This window comes from Pristis pectinata, chromosome 21, assembly GCF_009764475.1.
Source record: "Pristis pectinata isolate sPriPec2 chromosome 21, sPriPec2.1.pri, whole genome shotgun sequence".
Classification (NCBI taxonomy): Eukaryota; Metazoa; Chordata; class Chondrichthyes; order Rhinopristiformes; family Pristidae; genus Pristis; species Pristis pectinata.
This window is the reverse complement of record NC_067425.1, coordinates 477,058-497,728: the sequence shown is the minus strand read 5'-3', so window position 1 is coordinate 497,728 and position 20,671 is coordinate 477,058. Positions and strand designations below refer to the sequence as shown.

The window sequence follows — 20,671 nt, the reverse complement described above, 5'->3', positions numbered from 1 at the left end:
AGACCAGCCGTCAGATATGGCAGAGCTTACATGCCATAACAGGCTACAAGACGAAGATAGGCTGCATAGTTAATAGCAGCGCATCGCTTCCTGATGAGCTTAACGCATTCTACAAGCGTTTTGAACAGAAGCAAAGTGGATTGTCAACACCCACTCTGATAGCCTTCAATGCAACTGAACCCATGGTCACCATTGAGGATGTAAGATTAGTCTTCTGGAGAGTGAACACGAGGAAAGCATCTGACCCAGATGGTGTCCCTGGCCATGTGCTCAGATCTTGTGCTGATCAGCTGGCACAAGTATTTGCAGACATATTTTACCTCTCCCTGCTTCAATCTTGGGTTCCCACCTGTTTTAAGAAGACCACTATCATCCCGCTACCGAAGAAAAGCAAGGTAACATGCCTCAATGACTAGTGGCTCAGACATCCACCATCACGAAGTGCTTTGAGAGGCTGGTCATGGCACACATCGACTCCAGCTACCCAGACAATCTCGACCCACTGCAATTCGCCTATTGCCGAAACAGGTCAACAGCGGATGCCATCTCCCTGGCCCTACACTCAGCTCTGGAGCATCTGGACAGTAAAGACACCTACATTAGACTATTGTTTATTGACTACAGCTCTGCCTTCAATTCTATAATCCCAAGCAAACCTGTCACCAAACTCCGAGACCTAGGTCTCAACACCTCCCTCTGTAAATGAAACCTTGACTTTCAAACAAACAGACCGCAATCAGTGAGGATAGGCAGCAATACCTCCGGCACAATTATTCTCAACACTGGTGCCCCACAAGGCTGCATCCTCAGTCCTCTACTCTACTCCCTATACACTCATGACTGTGTGGCCAGATTCTGCTCTAACTCCATTTACAATAGCCTGTCCCAGTCAAATCATGTAAATGCCATGGACAAGAAAGCTCACCAGCGCCTCTACTTCCTCAGGAGGCTAAAGAAATTTGGTATGTCCCCTTTGACACTCACCAACTTTTATCGATGCACCATAGAAAGCATCCTATCTGGATGCATCACGGCTCGGTACAGCAACTGTTCTGCCCAGGACCGCAAGAAACTGCAGAGGGTTGTGGACACAGCCCAGCGCATCATGGAAACCAGCCTCCCCTCCTTGGACTCTGTCTTTACCTCTCGCTGCCTGGGCGAAGCAGCCAGCATAATCAAAGACCCCACCCACCCGGGTCATTCTCTCTTCTCTCCTCTTCCATCAGGTACAAGATACAGGAGCCTGAGGGCACGTACCACCAGGTTTAAGGACAGCTTCTACCTCACTGTGATAAGACTATTGAACGGTTCCCTTATACAATGAGATGGACTCGGACCTCACGATCTACCTTGTTGTGACCTTGCACCTTATTGCACTGCACTTTCTCTGTAGCTGTGACACTTTACTCTGTGCTGTTATTGTTTTTACCTGTACTACCTCAATGCACCCTGTACTAACTGAATGTAACTGCACTGTGTAATGAATTGACCTGTACGATCAGTATGCAAGACAAGTTTTTCACTGTACCTCGGTACAAGTGACAATAATAAACCAATACCAATACCAATAAATGCTCCTATGCTATCTGCCTCTACTACAGCCCCTGGCAGTGCATTCCAGGCCCCCACCACTCTGTTAAAAAAAACTTGCTTCAGACATCTCCTTGAAACTAGAAGAACAATACCTCATATTCTGCCTGGAATACGAACATTGAACTTTCTAATTTTAGGTAACACTCCTTTCTGGTGGGCTGTTTCCCCCTTCCAATCCTCCTCTGGTCCTCCTATCTTTGTTCCCTTTCCCTCAACTCCCCCCCCCACTTTCGGCCCTCCGGCCTTCATGGGTCGGGATGTTGAGTATAAAAGTTGGGAAGTCATGTTGCAGTTTTATAAAACTTTGGTTAGCCACATTTGGAGTATTATGTGCAGTTTTGGTTGCCATATTACAGAAGGATGTGGAGGTTTTGGAGAGGGTGCAGGAGAGGTTCACCAGGATGTTGCCTGGATTAGAGAGTACTATAAGACATAGAACACAGAACATTACAGCACAGTACAGGCCCTTCAGCCCACGATGTTGTGCCAATATTTTATCCTGCTCTAATATCTATCTAACCCTTCCCTTCCACATAGCCCTCCATTTCTCTATCATTCATGTGGAACACAGGAGCAGAATTAGGCCATTCGGCTCATTGAGTCTGCTCCACCATTCGATCATGGCTGATTTATGTTTCCCTCTCAACCCCATTCTCCTGCGAGCTCTCTATCACCTTTGACACCCTTACTAATCAAGAACCTATCAACCTCTGCTTTAAATATACCCAATGACATGGACTCCACTGCCGTCTGTGGCAATGAATTCCAGATTCACCATCCTCTGGCTGAAGAAATTCCTCCTCATCTGGTCTAAAAGGATGTCCTTTTATTCTGAGGCTGTGCCTTCTGGTCCTAGACTCTCCCACTACTGGAAACATCCATTCCACTCCACTCGATCCAGGCCTTTTCAATATTCGGTAGGTTTTAATGAGATCCCTCTCCCCCACCCCCATCCTTTTAAACTCCAGTGAGGACAGGCCCAGAGCCATCAAACTTGCTCACACGTTAATCCTTTCATTCCCGGCATTATTCTTGTAAACCTCCTCTGGACTCTCTCAAATGCCAGCACATCCTTAGATATGGGACCCAAAACTGCTCACAGTACTCTAAATGTAGTCTCTCCAAATGTGCTCTGACCAAGTCCTTGTAAAGCCTCAGCATTACATTCTTGCTTTTATATTCTAGTCCTCTCAAAATGAATGCTAACATTGCATTTGCCTTCCTTACGACTGACTCAACCTGCAAATTAACCTTTAAGGAATCCTTCACTGTCCTTTTGCACCTCCGATTTCTGAATTCTCTCCCCATTTATAAAATACTCTATGCCTTTATTCCTTCTACCAAAGTGCATGACCATACACTTCCCTCTGTATTTCATTTGCCACTTCTTTGCCCATTCTCCCAGCCTATTCAAGTCCTTCTGCTGACTCCCTGCTTCCTCAACACTACATGCCCCTCCATCTATCTTTGTATCATCCGTAAACTTGGCTACAAAGCCATCAATTCCGTCTTCCAGATCATTAACATGTAACATGAAAATTAGCGGACCCAACACCGACCCCTGCCATCCACCACTAGTCACTGGCAGCCAACCAGAAAAGACCCCTTTATTCCCACTCTTTGCCTTCTGCAAGTCAGCCAATCTTCTACCCATGCTAGTACCTTCCCTGTAATACTATGGGCTCCTATCTTGTTTAGCAGCCTCACGTGCTTGTCAAAGGCCTTCTGAAAATCCAAGTAACCACAAAACCTCATCCTTAATAACGGACTCTAACATCTTAACAACCACTGAAGTGGTGTTGTGGATAGTGGAGAGGATTGTCGAAGATTGCAGAGGGACATTCATAGGATGCAGAGCTGGGCTGAGAAGTGGAGATGGAGTTCAATCCGGAGAAGTGTGAGGTGGTACACTTTGGAAGGACAAACTCCAAGGCAGAGTACAAAGTTAATGGCAGGATTCTTGGTAGTGTGGAGGAGCAGAGGGATCTGGGGGCCCAATATCCACAGATCCCTGAAAGTTGCCTCACAGGTGGATAGGGTAGTTAAGAAAGCTAATGGGGTGTTAGCTTTCATAAGTCAAGGGATCGAGTTTAAGAGCCGTGAGGTAATGATGCAGCTCTATAAAACTCTGGTTAGACCACACTTAGAGTACTGTGTCCAGTTCTGGTCGCCTCATTATAGGAAGGATGTGGAAGCATTGGAAAGGGTGCAGAAGAGATTTACCAGGGTGCTGCCTGGTTTGGAGAGCATGCATTATGAGGAGAGACTAAGGAAGCTAGCGCTTTGCTCTTTGGAGAGAGGAGGATGAAAGGAGACATGATAGAGGTGTACAAAATAGTAAGAGGAATAGATAGAGTGGACAGCCAGTGCCTCTTTCCCAGGGCACCAATGATCAATACAAGAGGGCTTGGCTTTAAAGTAATGGGTGGGAAGTTCAAGGCAGATAGCAGAGGAAGGTACATTGGTCAAATTCAAGAGATTAAGCATATGGAGGAATTTAAAATAGTGGGATATGTGGGAGGAAGGAGTTAGATAGTCTTCGGTGAGGTTTAAAGGTTGGCACAACATTGTGGGCTGAAGGGCCTGTATTGTGCTGTACTGTTCTATATTCTATGTTCTAAGTCAGGCTAACCAGCCTATAATTTCCTGTCTTTTGCCTGCCTTCCTTTTTAAAGAGTAGAATGACATTTGCTATTTTCCAGTCCTCTGGAACTATTCCTGACTCTAGTCATTCTTGGAAGATCACAATTAATGACACCACATCCTGTTCAACTACCTCTTTCAGAACCCTGGGGTGTAGTCCATCCAGTCCAGATGACTAATCCATCTTCAGACCTTTCAACTTCCCAGCACCTTCTCTTTAACAGCGCTACACTCACAACACTCACTTCAGCCCCTGACTCTCTCGAATTTCTGCCAGGTTGCTGGTGTCATCCACTGAGTAGACTTACACAAAATACTTAGTCAGTTTGTCCGCTATTTCTTTGTTCCCCATTATTACCTCTCCAGCGTCGTTTTTCAGCAGTGCAATGCCCACTCTTGCCTCTTTTTTTACTCTTTATATATCTGAAAAAACTTTTGCCATCCTCTTTTATATTATTGGCTAGCTTACCTTCATATTTCATACTTTCTCTCCTTGTTGCTTTTTTAGTTACCAAATCTGGTTTATTACATAATACCAAATCCAGAATTTCCTTTTCCTTACTGGGCTCAACCACAAGCTGCTCTAAAAAGCCATCTTGTAGGCATTCTATAAATTCCTTCACTTGGGATCCAGTGCCAACCAGATTTTCCCAGTCTACCTGCATATTGAAGTCCCTCATGTCCACCATAACATCGCCTTTCTTACATGTCTTTTCTATCTCCTTTTGTAATTTATACCCCATATCCTGGCTACTATTCTTTATTAGTTGCCTTCTGTTGGTTTTTAAAAGCTTCTCAATCCTATAGCTTCCCACTAATTTTTGCAATATTGTATGCCCTCTTTTGCTATTATGCTGTCTTTCACTTCCCTTGTCAGCCACAGTTGCCTCATCCTCCCCTTAGAATGTTTCTTCTTCTTTGGGATGAAAGAAGAAATCTCCCATCAGGGTCTTTTTACCCTTACAGTTTCTTAACTCTACCCATAAGGATTCTACATCTTCTGATCCTATGTCACATCTTGCTAAGGATTTGATTTCATTTTTTTATCAACAGAGCCACCCCACTCCCCTCTGCCCATCTGCCTGTCTTTTTGATAGGATGTGTATTATTGGAATTTAAGCTCCAAGCTGTGATCTTATTTCAGACATGACTCTGATGCCCACAACGTCATACCTGCCAATTTCTAACCTTGTTTCATATTCTCTCTCTTGTTCTCTTTCTCTTTCTTTTTGTCTCAAGCCATAGCCTCAGCTCCCACAACTACACTGACCCACTCTGCTTTACCTTACCTTCCTTTTATTGCTGGAGTTGCCACAGACTTAGCCAATCAGACACAACTCTTTAAAAGCTGCTGGCTCCTCCCCTCTGCTGCTCTGGCTGCTGCAACTGGAGAAAACAAGGAATCTCTTCTATAAGGAGAGGCTGGACAAACTTGGATTGTTTTCTCTGGAGTATTGGAGACTGAGGACTGAACTTATGTAAGTATATAAAATTATGAGATGCATAGATAGAGTCTTTTCCCAGGGTGGAAGTATCAAATACTGGGGGGCACAGGTTTAAGGTGAGAGTGGGAAAGTTCAAAGGAGACTGCAAGGTTTTATCATAGAGAGTGGTAGGTGCTAGAACATGCTGACAGGGGAAGTGGTGGAAGCAGATATGACAATAATCTTTAAGAGGAATTTATCACGAACATGAAGAGACAGGAATGGACAGATATAGAATATGTGTAGGGAGATGTAAAGTTTAAACTGGCATCACGGTTGGCACAGGCATCATGGGCCAGAGGTCCTATGCTCTATGAACTCTATTAACCACACATGGTTTGCCTTTTGGTTGAATACCTCTAAATTCCTGCTGAACATTATAAGTACTCATCTACTGACTTTCCTTTCACCTAGTTTACCAGAACACTCTGGACAACTCTACCTGCATTCTATTGCAATTGCTATTATTTATGTTGAGGACATAAGCACTGGATAAAGTCATAGAATCAGAGAGTCATAGAGTCATACACCACGGAAACAGGCCCTTCAACCCAACTAGCCCATGCTGACCAAGATTCCCATCTAAATAAGTCCCATTTGCCAGTGTTTATCCCATTTTCCTCTAAACCTTTCCTATCCATGTATCTGTCGAAGTATCTTTTAAATTTTGTTAATGTACCTGCCTCAACCACTTCCTCTGGCAGTCCATTCCATATACTGACCAGACTCTGGGTGAAAAAGTTGTCCTTCGGGTTCCTATTGAATCTCTCCCCTCTAACCTTAAACCTATGCCCTCTAGTTCTTGATTCCTCAAACCCTGGGAAAAAGACTGTGCACAGCGATCCTATTTACAACCCTCATGATTTTATACTCCTCAATAAGATCACCCCTCATTCTCCTACACACCAGTGAATAAAGTCCAACCTGCTCAACCTCTCTCCATAACTCAGTCCCTTGAGTCCCGGCAACATCCTCGTAAATCTCTTCTGCACTCTTTCTAGCTTAATGGCGTCTTTTCTATAGCAAGGTTACCAAAACTGAACACAATATTGCAAATGTGTCCTCACCAACATCTTGTACAACTGCAACACTGGATGATAAGGTAAAGGGGAATCCTACGAGATTCTTTAAGTATATTAAGAGCAAAAGGATAACTAGGAAAAGAATAGGTCTCCCCAAGGATCAGTGTGGTCATCTATGTGTGGAGCCACGGGATATGGGTGAGGTTCTAATGAATATTTCTTTTCTGTATTTACCAAGGAGAAGTTCATGCGAGCTAGGGAATTCGGGGAAGAGAATATTGTTGTCCTGAAACATACTGATATTACGAAAGATATGGTTTTGGCGGTGTTGACGCGCATAAAGGTGGAAAAATCCCTGGAGCCTGACCAACTGTATCCTAGGAGATTGTGGGAAGCAAGGGGAAGAAATTACAGGGGCCCTGGTAGAGACTTTCGTACCTTCCTTAGCCACGTTATCAAAAGACTGAAAGGTGGCTAACATCGTGCCTATTTAAGAAGGTCTGTTAGGACAAGCCAGGGAATTATAGACTGGTGAGCCTAACATCTATGGTGGGTAAGTTACTGGAGAACATTCTGAGAAACAGGATCTACCTGAGTTTGGAAAGGCAAGGACTGATTAGGGATAGTCAGCATGGCTTTATGCATGGTAAATTGTCTCATAAATTTAATTAAGATTTTTGAAGAAGTGACCAAGAAGATTATGAGGGCAAGGCGAGAGTCTATGTGGACTTTAACAAGGCCTTTGACAAGGTTATACATGATAGACTGGTCCAAAAGGTGAGATCACTGGGATCCAGGTGAGTTAGTCAATTGGAAACAAAATTGGCTTGGTGGAAGGAGTCAGAGAGAGATAATGCAGGGTTGTTTTTCAGATTGGAGGCCTGTAACCAGTGATGCGCCGCAGGAATTGATGCTGGGTCCCCCTGTTGTTTGTCATTCATATTATCAATGTGGATGAGTATGTAGTTGGCATGGTTAGTAAGTTTGCGGATGACACCAAAATTGGAGGCGGTGAACAGTGAAGAAGGTTATCTAAGGTTACAACAAGATCTAGCTCAACTGGGAAAGGGAGTAAAGGAATGACAGATGGAATTTAACTCGGACAAGTATGAAGTGATGCATTTTGGGAAGCCGAACTATGGTAGATCCTCCACAGTAAATGATAAGGCCGGGGGAATGTTGTGGAACAGAGAGACCTTTGGGTAGAAGTAATAGTTCCCTGAAAGTGCCGACATTGGGAGAGAAGGTGTATGGCATACTTACCTTCATCAGCTGTGGTATTGAGCACAAGAGTTGGAACATTATGTTACAGTTGTAAAGGACATTGGTGAGACTGCACCTGAAATATTGTGTGCAGTTCTGGTTGCCTTGCTATATAAAGGCTGTTGTTAAGCTGGAAAGATTCACAAGATGTTGCTGGTACTGGAGAGGTTGAGTTATGAGGAGGCATTGGATAGGCTGGGGCTTTTTTCCCTGGCGCATATGAGGCTGAGGGGCGACTTAATAGAGATTTATAAAATCATGAGGGGCCTAGATAAGGTGAATAGACATAGTCTTTTTCCCAGGGTAGGCCACAGGTGAGAGGAGAAAGATTTAAAGGGAACCTGAGAGGCAACTTTTTCACACTGCTGGTAATAGGTAAGGAAGGATGTGGTTAAGCTTGAGATGATGCAGAAAACATTAACAAGGATGTTGTCAGGGCTGCAGGGTTTGAGTGATAAGAAGAGATTGGATAGGCTTGAACTGTTTTTGGAGGGAAGGACACTGAGGGGTGATCTTACAGAGGTCTATAAAATCATGAAGGACGTGGATCAGGTGAATGGTCAAAGTCTAAAACTAGAGGGCATAGGTTTAAGGAGAAAGGTTAAAAGGGGACCTGACAGGCAATTTTTTCACACAGAGGGTGGTGAGCATATGAAACGAGCTGCAGAAGCCCTCTTCCTTTCCAGTCCTGATGAAGGGTTTCGGCCAGAAACATCAACTGTCTATTTCCCTCCATAGATACTGCCTGACCAGCTGAATTCCTCCAGCACTTTTTGTGTATTGTTATAAATGCTACATGTTCGGCACAGCTTTGTGGGCCGAAGGGCCTGAATTGTGCTGTAGGTTTTTCTATGTTTCTATGTGTTCAGATAAAGACCCTCAAGTTTTGGCTCTGCACTTTTTACTTACTCCAGGTTTACTTTCTGTTGCACATCTTTGCTTATATTTTCTGCCCTTTTCTGTCATGCCTTGATTTTCACTTTCCCACTCACCATCCTATACCACTACTCTCTCATTTCTTTTCGATTAATTAAACTTTCTATCATCAGAACCCTCCACACAACGCCCCCCTCCCCATCTAATTAGTTTAGCTAAAGCAGATCTCAAACCTGCAGATGCCTTTTATCACACAGATGGAAAAAAAAATCTAGCTGTGTTTGCAGCATACAAAGTGCATGACTACATTTGGTAAACAGGCTGCTAGAAAAATACAATCTCATGATGCACAGAAATGAGAGTTTCTAGACCTTCGTTAGTTTGAGCTTGAGTGGTTACTTTCAGGACATTCATGATCCTGGCTAGTGTAGTGAATATTTCAACAGATCACAGTCCAAAGTTTGTGTTTATTTGGGGGTGCTTCTACTGAGTCTATGTGACTCAGCACTGTTAGTGGTGAAAATCAAGCATTCCTGTGCTTTATCACTATTCCATGAGTCTGCTGGAAACTGTGCTTATTTGGAAATCTAGTAATGTCAGGATCAAGCCATTACTATTATATTGTCTTCAGAAATAAAACATCTAAACAACAGAAAGGGAAATGATATTAGGAAAAAATATCTGACACATTTCTAATGGGGGTAAAGTCTAGTGCTTCAGGACAGGAAGAAAAATGTAGAGAAATAATGAATTTATTTTGTATGAATTATGTATATCCAACAATACCTGCTTGCTGAGCATAGATTTTCTGGATTATAGCAGATACTTCTTTATCCTTTCCGTCAAGCATGTTTGCCACCTCTTTGAAACAATTGTCATCAACTGAACTGTTGGACATCTGTGGAATACAACGTAACATCACAGTTCAAGCGCCTGTTTTAGGGACAATCACTCTCATTTATAAATAAGATGTACATTAAGTTTTATTGCTTGTCAAACATGTTGTGGAAAAGGTGCTGGAATTGTATGGAGTTGAAGCTGAGCAATCGGTCTGGCAGTATTTATATCACAAACCTCATTATATAAAAATCTATTGCTCCGTAACATCATGCATACCTCCAAGACATTGCCAGTGTATCCATTTCCTCCCTTGAAGTCTGATATTAGATTAGGCACAGTACGTGGGCGGCACAGTAGCGCAGCGGTTAGCACGACGCTATTACAGCGCAAGCGATCGGGGTTCGATTCCCGTCGCTGTCTGTAAGGAGTTTGTACGTTCTCCCCGTGTCTGTGTGGGTTTCCTCCGGGTGCTCCGGTTTCCTCCCACATTCCAAAGACGTACGGGTAGGTTAATATGGGTTTAAAATGGGTGGCGCGGACTCGTTGGGCCAGAAGGGCCTGTTACCACGCTGTAAATAAAATTTAAAAAAAAATTAGGGTTGTAATTGGGCCTCTATTTCTGCATGGCTCATTTATTTTCCCATGAATATATGGCCAAGTACACATTCCACATGAATTTGTCAGACATATTCTAGACACAACAATGACATCTGGATCTTGAAATTCAGTTGGGTAGTGCTATGTCTTAGAGTGCTACATGATTAAATTTTGATGTTTTTATGTGCCTACTGCAGAAATGCAACTATTCTCCACAAATTGCCTGTGAAATTCAATGGCACATCCAGAAACAGTATAAGACTATTGAATGGACCTCTTGTACAATAAGATGAACTCTTGATCTCATAATCTACCTTGTTCTGACCTTACAGCTTCTTGTCCACCTGCAATGCACTTTCTCTGTAACTGTAACACTTTATTCTGCATTCTGTTACTGCTTTTCCCTTGTACCAGCTCAATGTACTGATGTGATGAAAAGATCCGTATGGATGGCGTACAAAACAAAGTTTTTCACTGTACCTCAGTACATGTGACAATAATAAACCTATTTACCAATTTACCACAAGTAAAATATTTTGGCACACAGGGTGTGCATGGAGTAATGTCATTTATCGGGGTTTGCTCACTTGGAGCTTAAACAGCTGCAATAGAGTCATGTTTTCCTCATTTAGAAATCTCTTGGGCTCTCAGGCTTTAAAAGGTACTTAGACAGGTACATGGATAGGAAAGGCTTAAAGGGATATGGGCCATATGTGGGCAAATGGTTCTAGCTTAGATGGGAATCTTGGTCGGCATGGACAGTTGGGCCAAAGGGCCTGTTTCCGTGCTGTATACTCTATGACTCAGGTGCAATCAAGTTTTCAAAGGAATCCATTCACTGTAGCTACAGAGCTATTCATCCACCTGTCTCTGCAGGGTGCCTCACTGCAGTTTTGAGAATGCCTGAGGACTCAGGAGGCAAGGAAAAGCAGTCTCTCCAACTTTTGGTGAACATTAGATTATAATAAATAAGAGATATAAACCATGTCTTATGAGGATAGGTTGAGTGAGCTGGGGCTTTTCTCTTTGGAGAGAAGGAGGATGAGAGGTGACTTGACAGAGGTGTACAAAATGATAAGAGGCATAGATCGAGCGGATAGTCAGAGACTTTTTCCCAGGGTGACAACAGCTAACACGAGAGGGCGTAATTTTAAGGTGATTGGAGGTAAGTTTTTTGACACAGAGAGTGGTGGGTGCGTGGAACTCACTGCTGGCAGAGGTTGTGGGGGCAGATACATTAGGGACATTTAAGAAACTCTTAGATAGTCACATGAATGAAAAGAAATGGAGGGCTACGTGGGAGGGAAGGGTTAGATAGATCTTAGAGCAGGATAAAATGTCCGCTCAACATTGTGGGCCGAAGGGCCTGTACTGTGCTGTAGTGTCCTATGTTCTATAGTGCTCCTTGAGCTGACTTTGCCAATTAAGATCATGGCTGATCTGACTTCATTTTCCTGCATGATCCTCACAAACTGAAAATCTGTTGGCATGTAATATGTTCAAGGACAGTGTCCACAGCTCTTGCGTATAGAGAATTCAAAAAATTTACAATCCTCAGAGAAGAAATTAGTCCTCTATCTTAAATGGGCAACACCTTAGATAACCAGGCACAAGAGGCCAAATGACCTGCTTCTGTTCTATTTCTTATGTACACACAATGGTTGTAGATTGTCCTATCAGGGGAAACATCCCCTCAGCATCTAGCCTGTCACACCCCTGTGCTTCAAAAGCATCACCTCTCATTTTACCAAATACCAATGTGCATGGGCCTAACCTGCTCAATCTTTCCACATGAGAAAACCTCTTCATCTCAGGAATCAGTGTAACTGCCAACAATACAACCAAATACCTCTTTAACTAAGGAGACTAAAACCATATGCAGTATTCCAAGAGTGGTCTCACCGATGATATGTACAGTTGTAGGAAGACATTCCTATGCCACCTTCCTTGCAATAAAGATTAATATTCTATTTGTCCTCCCAGTTACTTACTGAACCTGCATGTGAACTTTGTGTTTCCTATATAAGCACATCCAGATCTCACTACACGACAACATTCTCGCTGTTTAAATAATATCCTGCTTTTAAATTCTTCCTACCAAGGTGGACAACCTTATATTTTTCCATATCATAAGCCATCTGTCATATTTTCGCATTTTCATATAAAGTATTTGTATCCCTTTGCAGACCTTTTGTATTCTCCTCATAACCCTGTATTATCAATAAATTTGGTTGGAATACAATCATTTTTTTCATCTATTGGTATTGGTTTATTCTTGGGCCATATTATCATCTTCGTCATTAATACTGATTGTGAATAGTTGATGTCACAGCAACGATCTATGCAGCATCCACTTTTTACAAAACAAAACAGAACACTGGAAGAACTAAGTGGGTCAAGCAGCGTCTGTGGAGGCAAAAGGTGTATGTTGATATTTCGGGTTCCTGCATCAGGACTGAGGGAAGAGGAAAGATTGCTAATATACAGCAGTATGAGGGAGGGGTGGGTATGGGTATAGTATGAGGCTGGTAGGTGATAGGTTGAATCAGATAAGGTGTTGGGGAGCCTGATGGACAGATGGAAACAGGTGGGGGAGGGGGAAAAGGATGGGAAAGGTGAACAACAGCAGAAGACTCATGGATGAACAGGTGAATATGTATAGGACAAGAACACTGGGGTGTGGGTTACCTGAAATTAGAAAATTTAGTATTTATTACATTGGGTTGTAAAATAGATGGAATATAAGATGTTGTACTTCCAATTTGCATTGAAGCAATAGGGAAGGCTGAGGACAGTCAGGGTGATTTGGGAGTGGGAAGGAAAGTTAAAATAATATGCAACCAGAAGCTCGAGATGGTCATTATGGATAGAGTGCGGGTGCTCTGCAAAACAGTTGCCAAGAAACTGCTGCCTGCAAAACTAGCCCCTTGGCCCAACTCATCAATGCTGACAAAAGTTGTCTACTTGAACTAGTCCCAGTTCCTCATGTAAGGCCATATCCCTCTAATCCTTTCTTATCCATGTACCTGTCTAAATATCTTTTAAACACTGTAATTGTACTCACCCCTACGGCTTCCTCTGGCAACTCATTCCATATATTCATCAATGTGTGAAAAAGTTGCCTATCAGGTCCCTTTTAAATCTTTCCCCTCTCATCTTAAACCTATGCCCTCTACCCTGGGAAAATGACCATAGATAGTGACCATAACTCCTTGCCCTTTATCATAGCCTTGGACAGGAATAGGAGCAGATGATAGGAGCAGGTGGAGGCAGGTGCGTTGGTCAATTTCAAGAGATTATTAGATAAGCATATGGAGGAATTTAAAATACAGGGATATGTGGGAGGAAGGGGTTAGATAGTCTTAGGCGTGGTTTAAAGGTTGGCACAACATGGTGGGCCGAAGGGCCTGTATTGTGCTGTATTGTTCTATGGTTCTAAAGATATGGGAAACTATTTAACTGGTGGGGGGGGCAGAATTATGATGCTATTAGGCAGGAACTTGGGAGCGTAAATTGGGAACAGATGTTCTTGGGGAAGTGCCCAGCGGAAATGTGGAGGTTGTTTAAGGAATACTTGCATGGGGCTTTGGATAGGTTTGTCCCATTGAGGCAGGGTAAGGATGGTAGAGTGAAGGAACCGTAGTTGACATGAGATGCAGAATATCTTGTCAAGAGGAAGAAAGAAACTTACCTGAGGTTTAGAAAGCACGGATCAGACAGGGCTCTGGAGAGTTACAAGGTAGCCAGGAGGGAGCTTAAGAATGGACTTAGGATAGCGAGAAGGGGGCAGAAGAAGTCTTTGTCGAGTAGGATCAAGGAAAACCCCAAGGTGTTCTACCTGTATGTGAAGAATAAGAGGATGACTAGAGTGAGGGTAGGACCGATCAGGGATAAAAGAGGAAACATGTGCCCTGGAGTGGAAAGAGGTAGGGGAGGTCCTTAATGAATACTTTGCTTTGGTATTCACCAGAGAGAGAGACCTTGACATTTGTGAGGATGGCATACAAGAGACTGATATGCTAGGGCATGTCACTGTGAGGAAGGAGGATATGCTGGAACTATTGAAAAACATTAGGATAGATAAGTCACCGGACGGGATATATCCAAGGTTATAACGGGAAGCTAGGGAATAGATTGCTGCACCTTTGGTGACGATCTTTGCATCCTCACTGGCCACAGGAGTAATGCCAGATGATTGGAGGGTGGCAAATGTTCCTTTGTTTAAGAAAGGAAGTAGGGATAACCCTGGGAATTACAGACCAGCGAGTCTTTCTTCAATGGTGGGCAAATTACTGGAGAAGATTCTTAGAGACAGGATTTATGGGCATTTAGAGAAGCATAGGCTGATTAGGGAAAGTCAGCATGGCTTTGTGAGGGGCAGGTCGTGCCTCACGAGCCTGATTGAATTCTTTGACGATGTGACAAAGCACATTGATGAAGGTAGAGCAGTGGATGTGGTGTACATGGATTTTAGTAAGGGGTTTGATAGGCTCATTCAGAAAGTCAGGAGGCATGGGATCCAGGGAAACTTGGCTGTGTGTATTCAGAATTGGCTCGCCCACAGAAGACAGAAGGTGGTGGTAGATGGAGCACATTCTGCCTGGAGGTCAGTGACCAGTGGTGTTTCACAGGGATCTGTTCTGGGACCCCTGCTCTTTGTGACTTTTATAAATGACTTGGATGAGGATGTAGAAGGGTGGGTTAGTAAGTTTGCTGATGATACAAAGGTTGGTGGTGCAGTGGACAGTGTAGAAGGTTGCTGTAGATTACAACAGGATATTGATAGAATGCATAGCTGGGTTGAGAAGTGGCAGATGGAGTTCAACCTGGAAGTGTGAAGTGATACACTTCGGGAGATCAAATTTGAAGGCAGAATACAAGGTTAATGGCAGGACTCTTAGCAGTGTGGAGGAACAGAAGGATCTTGGGGTCCATGTCCATAGATCTCTCAAGGTTGCCACACAGGTCGATAGGGTTGTTAAGAAGGCATATAGATTGTTGGCCTTCACTAGTCGGGGTACTGAGTTCAAGAGCCGTGAGGTGATGTTGCAGCTCTATAGAACTCTGGTCAGACCACACTTGGAGAATTGTTTTCAGTTCTGGTCGCCTCATTATAGAAAGGATGTGGAAGCTTTAGAGAGGGTGCAGAGGAGATATACCTGGATTGGAGAGCATGTCTTATCAGGATAGGTTGAGTGAGCCAGGGCTTTTCTCTTTGGAGAGAAGGAGGATGAGAGGTGTACAAGATGGTAAGCGGCATAGATCGAGTGGATAGTCAGAGACTTTTTCCCAGGGTGACAATGGTTAACACGAGTGGACATAATTTTAAGGTGATTGGAGGAAGGTATAAGGGGGATGTCAGGGGTAAGTTTTTTTACACGGAGAGTGGTGGGTGCATGGAATGTACTGCTGGCAGAAGTTGTGGGGGCGGATACATTAAGGACATTTAAGAGACTCAGATAGACACATGAATGATAGAAAAATAGGGGGCTATATGGGAGGGAAGGGTTAGATAGATATTAGAACAGGATAAAATGTTGGCACAACATTGTAGGCCGAAGGGCCTGTATTGTGCTGTAATGTTCTATGTTCTAAAATGATTGTAACCATTAACCTTATCTGTGCCCCTTATAATTTTATTAACCTCTAGAAGCTCAGCCACCTACGCTCCAGAGAAAAAAGCCCCAGCATATCCAGCCTCTTATTATAACTCAAGCCCTCCAGTCCTGGTTACATCGTTGTGAATCTTTTCTGCACCCTTTCCGGTTTAATAACATCCTTTGTACAGCTGGGTGACCAGAATAGCACACAATCTTCTAAGTGTACTCTCACCAACGACTTGTACGGTTGTAATATCATGTCCTAACTCCTGTACTTAATGCCCTAACTGATGAAGGTCAAAAACTTTCTTAACCACCATGTCTACCTGTGACTGCACTTTCAGGAAATGATGTATCCCTTCAGTCTTTCTGTTCTACAACAGTCTCCAGGGCCCTACCATTTACTATCTAAATTCTTCCCTGGTTTAACTTACCAAAGTGCAACATTTCACATTTCTCCAAGTTAATTTCCATCTGCCAATCCTTGGCCCATTCTCCCAGTTGATCTAGATCCTTTTGTAATCTTAAATAACCTTCTTCACTGTCCACTATAAAACCAATTTTGGTGCACCCACAAACTTAATAACCATGCCAACTACATTCTCATCCAAATTATTAATAACCAACAACAGTGGACCCAGCACAGACCCCTGCTGCACACCACTGGTCACAGGTCTCCAGTCTGAAAAACAACCGTCCACTAGCATTCTCTGACTCCTTCCACCAAGCCAATTTTGTATCCAAATGGCTAGCTCACCCTGCATCCTATGTGATCTAACCTTCTGGACTAGCTTACCATGTGAAATCTTGTCAAACGTATTGGTTTTGATATTGGTATTGGTTTATTATTGTCACTTGTACCGAGGTACAGTGAAAAGCTTGACTTACAAACCGATCGTACAGGTCAATTCATTACACAGTGCAGTTACATTGAGTTAGTACAAAGTGTGTTAATGTAGTACAGGTGAAAACAGTAACAGTACAGAGTAAAGTGTCACAGCTACAGAGAAAGTGCAGTGCAATAAGGTGCAAGGTCACAATAAGGTAGATCGTGAGGTCATAGTCCATCTCATTGTATAAGGGAACCGTTCAATAGTCTTATCACAGTGGGGTAGAAGCTGTCCTTAAGTCTGGTGATACGTGCCCTCAGAGAAGAGAGAATGTTCCGGGTGGGTGGGGTCTTTGATCATGCTGGCTGCTACATCAAGACAACGAGAGGTAAAGACAGAGTCCAAGGAGAGGAGGCTGGTGTCCTTGATGCGCTGGGCTGTGTCCACAACTCTCTGCAGCTTCTTCAAGTCCTGGGCAGAGCAGCTGCCGTACCAAGCCGTGATACATCCAGATAGGATGCTTTCTATGGTGCATCAGTAAAAGTTGATGAGAGACAAAGGGGACAAACTAAATTTCTTTAGCCTCCTGAGGAAGTAGAGGCGCTGGTAGATTTCTTGGCCGTGGCATCTAAGTGATTTGACCAGGACAGGCTGTTGGTGATGTTCACTCCCAGGAACTTGAAGCTCTCAACCCTCTCGACCTCAGCACCACTGATGTAGACAGGTGCATGTACACCGCCCTCTTTCCTGAAGTCAATGACCAGCTCTTTTGTTGACATTGAGGGAAAGGTTGTTGTCATGGCACCGTTCCACTAAGCCCTCTACCTCCTTCCTGTACTCCGACTCATTGCTGTTTGAGATACGGCCTACAATGGTGGTATCATCTGCAAACTTGTAGATGGAGTTAGAGCAGAATCTGGCCACACAGTCATGAGTGTATAGGGAGTAGAGGGCTGAGGACGCAGCCTTGTGGGGCACCAGTATTGAGAATAATCGTGCCGGAGGTATTGCTGCCTATCCTCACTGATTGCGATCTGTTTGTTAGAAAGTCAAGGATCCAGTTACAGAGGGAGGTGTTGAGTCCTAGGCCTCGGAGTTTGTGACAAGCTTGCTTGGAATTATTGTATTGAAGGCAGAGCTGTAGTCAATAAACAATAGTCTAACGTAGCTGTCTTTACTGTCCAGATGCTTCAGAGCTGAGTGTAGGGCCAAGGAGATGGCATCCGCTGTTGACCTGTTTCGGCGATAGCCGAATTGCAGTGGGTCGAGATTGTCTGGGAGGCTGGAGATGATGCGTGCCATGACCAGCCTCTCAAAGCACTTCAAGATGGTGGATGTCAGAGCCACTAGTCGGTAGTCATTGAGGCATGTTACCTTGCTTTTCTTTGGTACCGGGATGATAGTGGTCTTCTTAAAACAGGAGGGAACCTGAGATTGAAGCAGGGAGAGGTTGAATATGTCCGCAAATACTTCTGCCAACTGATCAGCACAAGATCTGAGCATGCAGCCCAGGACACCATCTGGGCCAGGTGCTTTCCTCGTGTTCACTCTCCAGAAGACTGATCTTACGTCCTCCACTGTGATCACAGGTTCAGCTGCATTGGTGGCTGTCAGGGTGGATGGTGACAATCCACTTCCCTTTCGTTCAAAACTTGCATAGAATGCATTAAGTTCATCAGGAAGGGATGCACTGTTGTTAGCTATGCAGCCCGACTTCGTCTTGTAGCCTGTTATGGCATGTAAGCCCTGCCATAACTGGTGGCTGCTGAAGTCCTTGTAGACAATGTCCACCGTCCTACCTTCATCAATGTTCTTCGTCACCTCTTCAAAAAAATCAATCCAAATTGTGAGACATGATTTCCCACGCACAAAGCCATAATGACTATCCTTAATCAGTTGTTGATGTTCCAGATGCTGGTAGATCCTGCCCCTCAGAATCCCTTCCAGTAACTTTCCCATCATTGATGTTATGATCACCTGCCTATTGTTCCTTAGCTTGTCGTTGCAGCCCTCTTTAAATAAAGGCACAACATTTGCCACTTTCCAGTCTTCTGGTACATTACCTGTGGCTAAAGATGACGCAAATATCTCTGCCAGGGTCTCAGCAATTTCTTCCCTAACTTCTCACAATGTCTTAGGATGCACTTGGTCAGGTCCCAGGGATTTATCCACCTTAATATGCTCTTACTCTTTTATAATGTGGATATGTTCCAAGATATCACTATTCATCTCCCTAAATTCCTTAGCTTCCATGACGTTCTCTGTGGTAATACAGATGACAAATATTCATATTATACCTTGCCCATTTCCTGTGGCTCCTGCAGGCCACATTGTGAGCACAGAATTCAGTAGTCCAAGATGGAAGTGGTTCAGATGAATTTCTGCCTCACCTGGAAGGTCTGTTTGGGTCTTTGGATGGTGGTGAGGGAGGACATAAAGGGGCAGATGTTTCATCTCCTACTTTTGCAGGGGAAAGTGCCAAGGACAAGGAGGAGTGGATGGGAAGGGATGAGCCGATCAAGGAGTCACAAAGAGAATGGTCCCTATGAAGAGCAGAAGGCTGGGGAGAGGGGAAGATGTGACAAGTGCTGCAATCATGTTGGAGGAGGTGAAAATGGCAAAAGGTGATATGTTGTATGTGGAAGCTGGTTCTTTGTTTCCTGCTCGCCAATGCTCTATTCATGTTAAAATATTACTCTCAATGCCATGAGATCTTACCATGTGCAGAGAATCATAGAATCATACAGCATGGAAACAGGCCATTTGGCCCAACTTGTCCATGCCAATCAGTGGGCACCCTTCTGTATTAACCTCATTGCCCAGCACTTGGTCTGTAGTCCTCTATTCTTAAGGGACTTAAGGGTTCATCTGGACAGTTCTTAAATGCGATCAGCAACCCAGCTTCAATCACTCTCTCAAGCAGGTACTTAGCACTCTCTGGGTGAAGAAGGTTTCCCTGATATCCATTCTGAATCTCCTCCTTCTTACCCTAAATCTCTGTCCTCCAATTTTATCTTCCTCTGATGTGGAGAAAAGTATCACGCAGTCTGCTATATTTATACCCCTCATAGTTTTATATACCTCAATCATCTTCCCTCTTAACCTCCTTTGCTCCAGGGAGAAAAACCTAACTTCTCCAGTCTCCTCTCATTTCAGGCAACATCCTGGTGAAACTCCTCTGCACTCTCTCCAGCACTCCAGTCCTCCAGAACCTCATCTGTGGCCAGAGATGAAGCAAAAATCTCTGCAAGGGCCTCTGCAATTGTTTCTTTAGCTTCCCATGAAGTCTGAGAATGCATCAGGTCTGACCCTGGGGATTTATTCTCCTTAATGCACTTTAAGGCCTCCAATACCTCCTCCCTGCTAAGTCGTATGTGGTCCAAGACATCACCACTCATTTTCCCTGTTTCCTTAGTTTCCATTGTTTTTTTTACACAGTAAAAACTGAAGAGAAATATTCACTAAAGATCTCACCCATTTCCTTTTGTTTCACACACAGTCGGCCATGCTGATTTTTAATGAACCTATTTTCTCCGTAGCCACCCTGTGGAATCTTGGGATTTTGCCTCACCTTGCCTGCCAGGTCCTTCTCATATCCTCTTTTTGCCCTCCAACACTTCTTGTGGTCATCAAGAGATTCACTAGTTTCCAATTGCTTATGCTCTTTTTCTTATCCAGAGTCTTAATATCTCTTGTCAACTAGAGTTCCCAAAACCTGCCAGCCTTGCCCTTCATTTGATCAGGAACATGCAGGCCCTGTTCTCTTGACATCACACTTTTAAAGGCGTCCTACTTGGCAGACGTTCCTTTCCCCGCAAACAATCTCCCTCAATCAACCACAGCAAGATGCCGCCTAATGGCTCCAAAATTTGCTCTGCCCCAGTTTAGAACCTTAACCTGTGAATTGGTCGTATCCTTTTCCG

General features: G+C 43.8%; 1 protein-coding gene across 1 annotated transcript in view; it reads right to left on the bottom strand.

Moving 5' to 3' along the window:
- LOC127581248 (uncharacterized) overlaps positions 1 to 20,671 on the bottom strand; it is a 195,530-nt gene that overhangs the window by 96,066 nt on the left and 78,793 nt on the right. Inside the window, exon 7 of the mRNA XM_052035449.1 lies at positions 9,668 to 9,779. Coding sequence (XP_051891409.1) covers positions 9,668 to 9,779 — 112 coding nt within the window. The remainder of the gene's footprint in view (positions 1 to 9,667; positions 9,780 to 20,671) is intronic.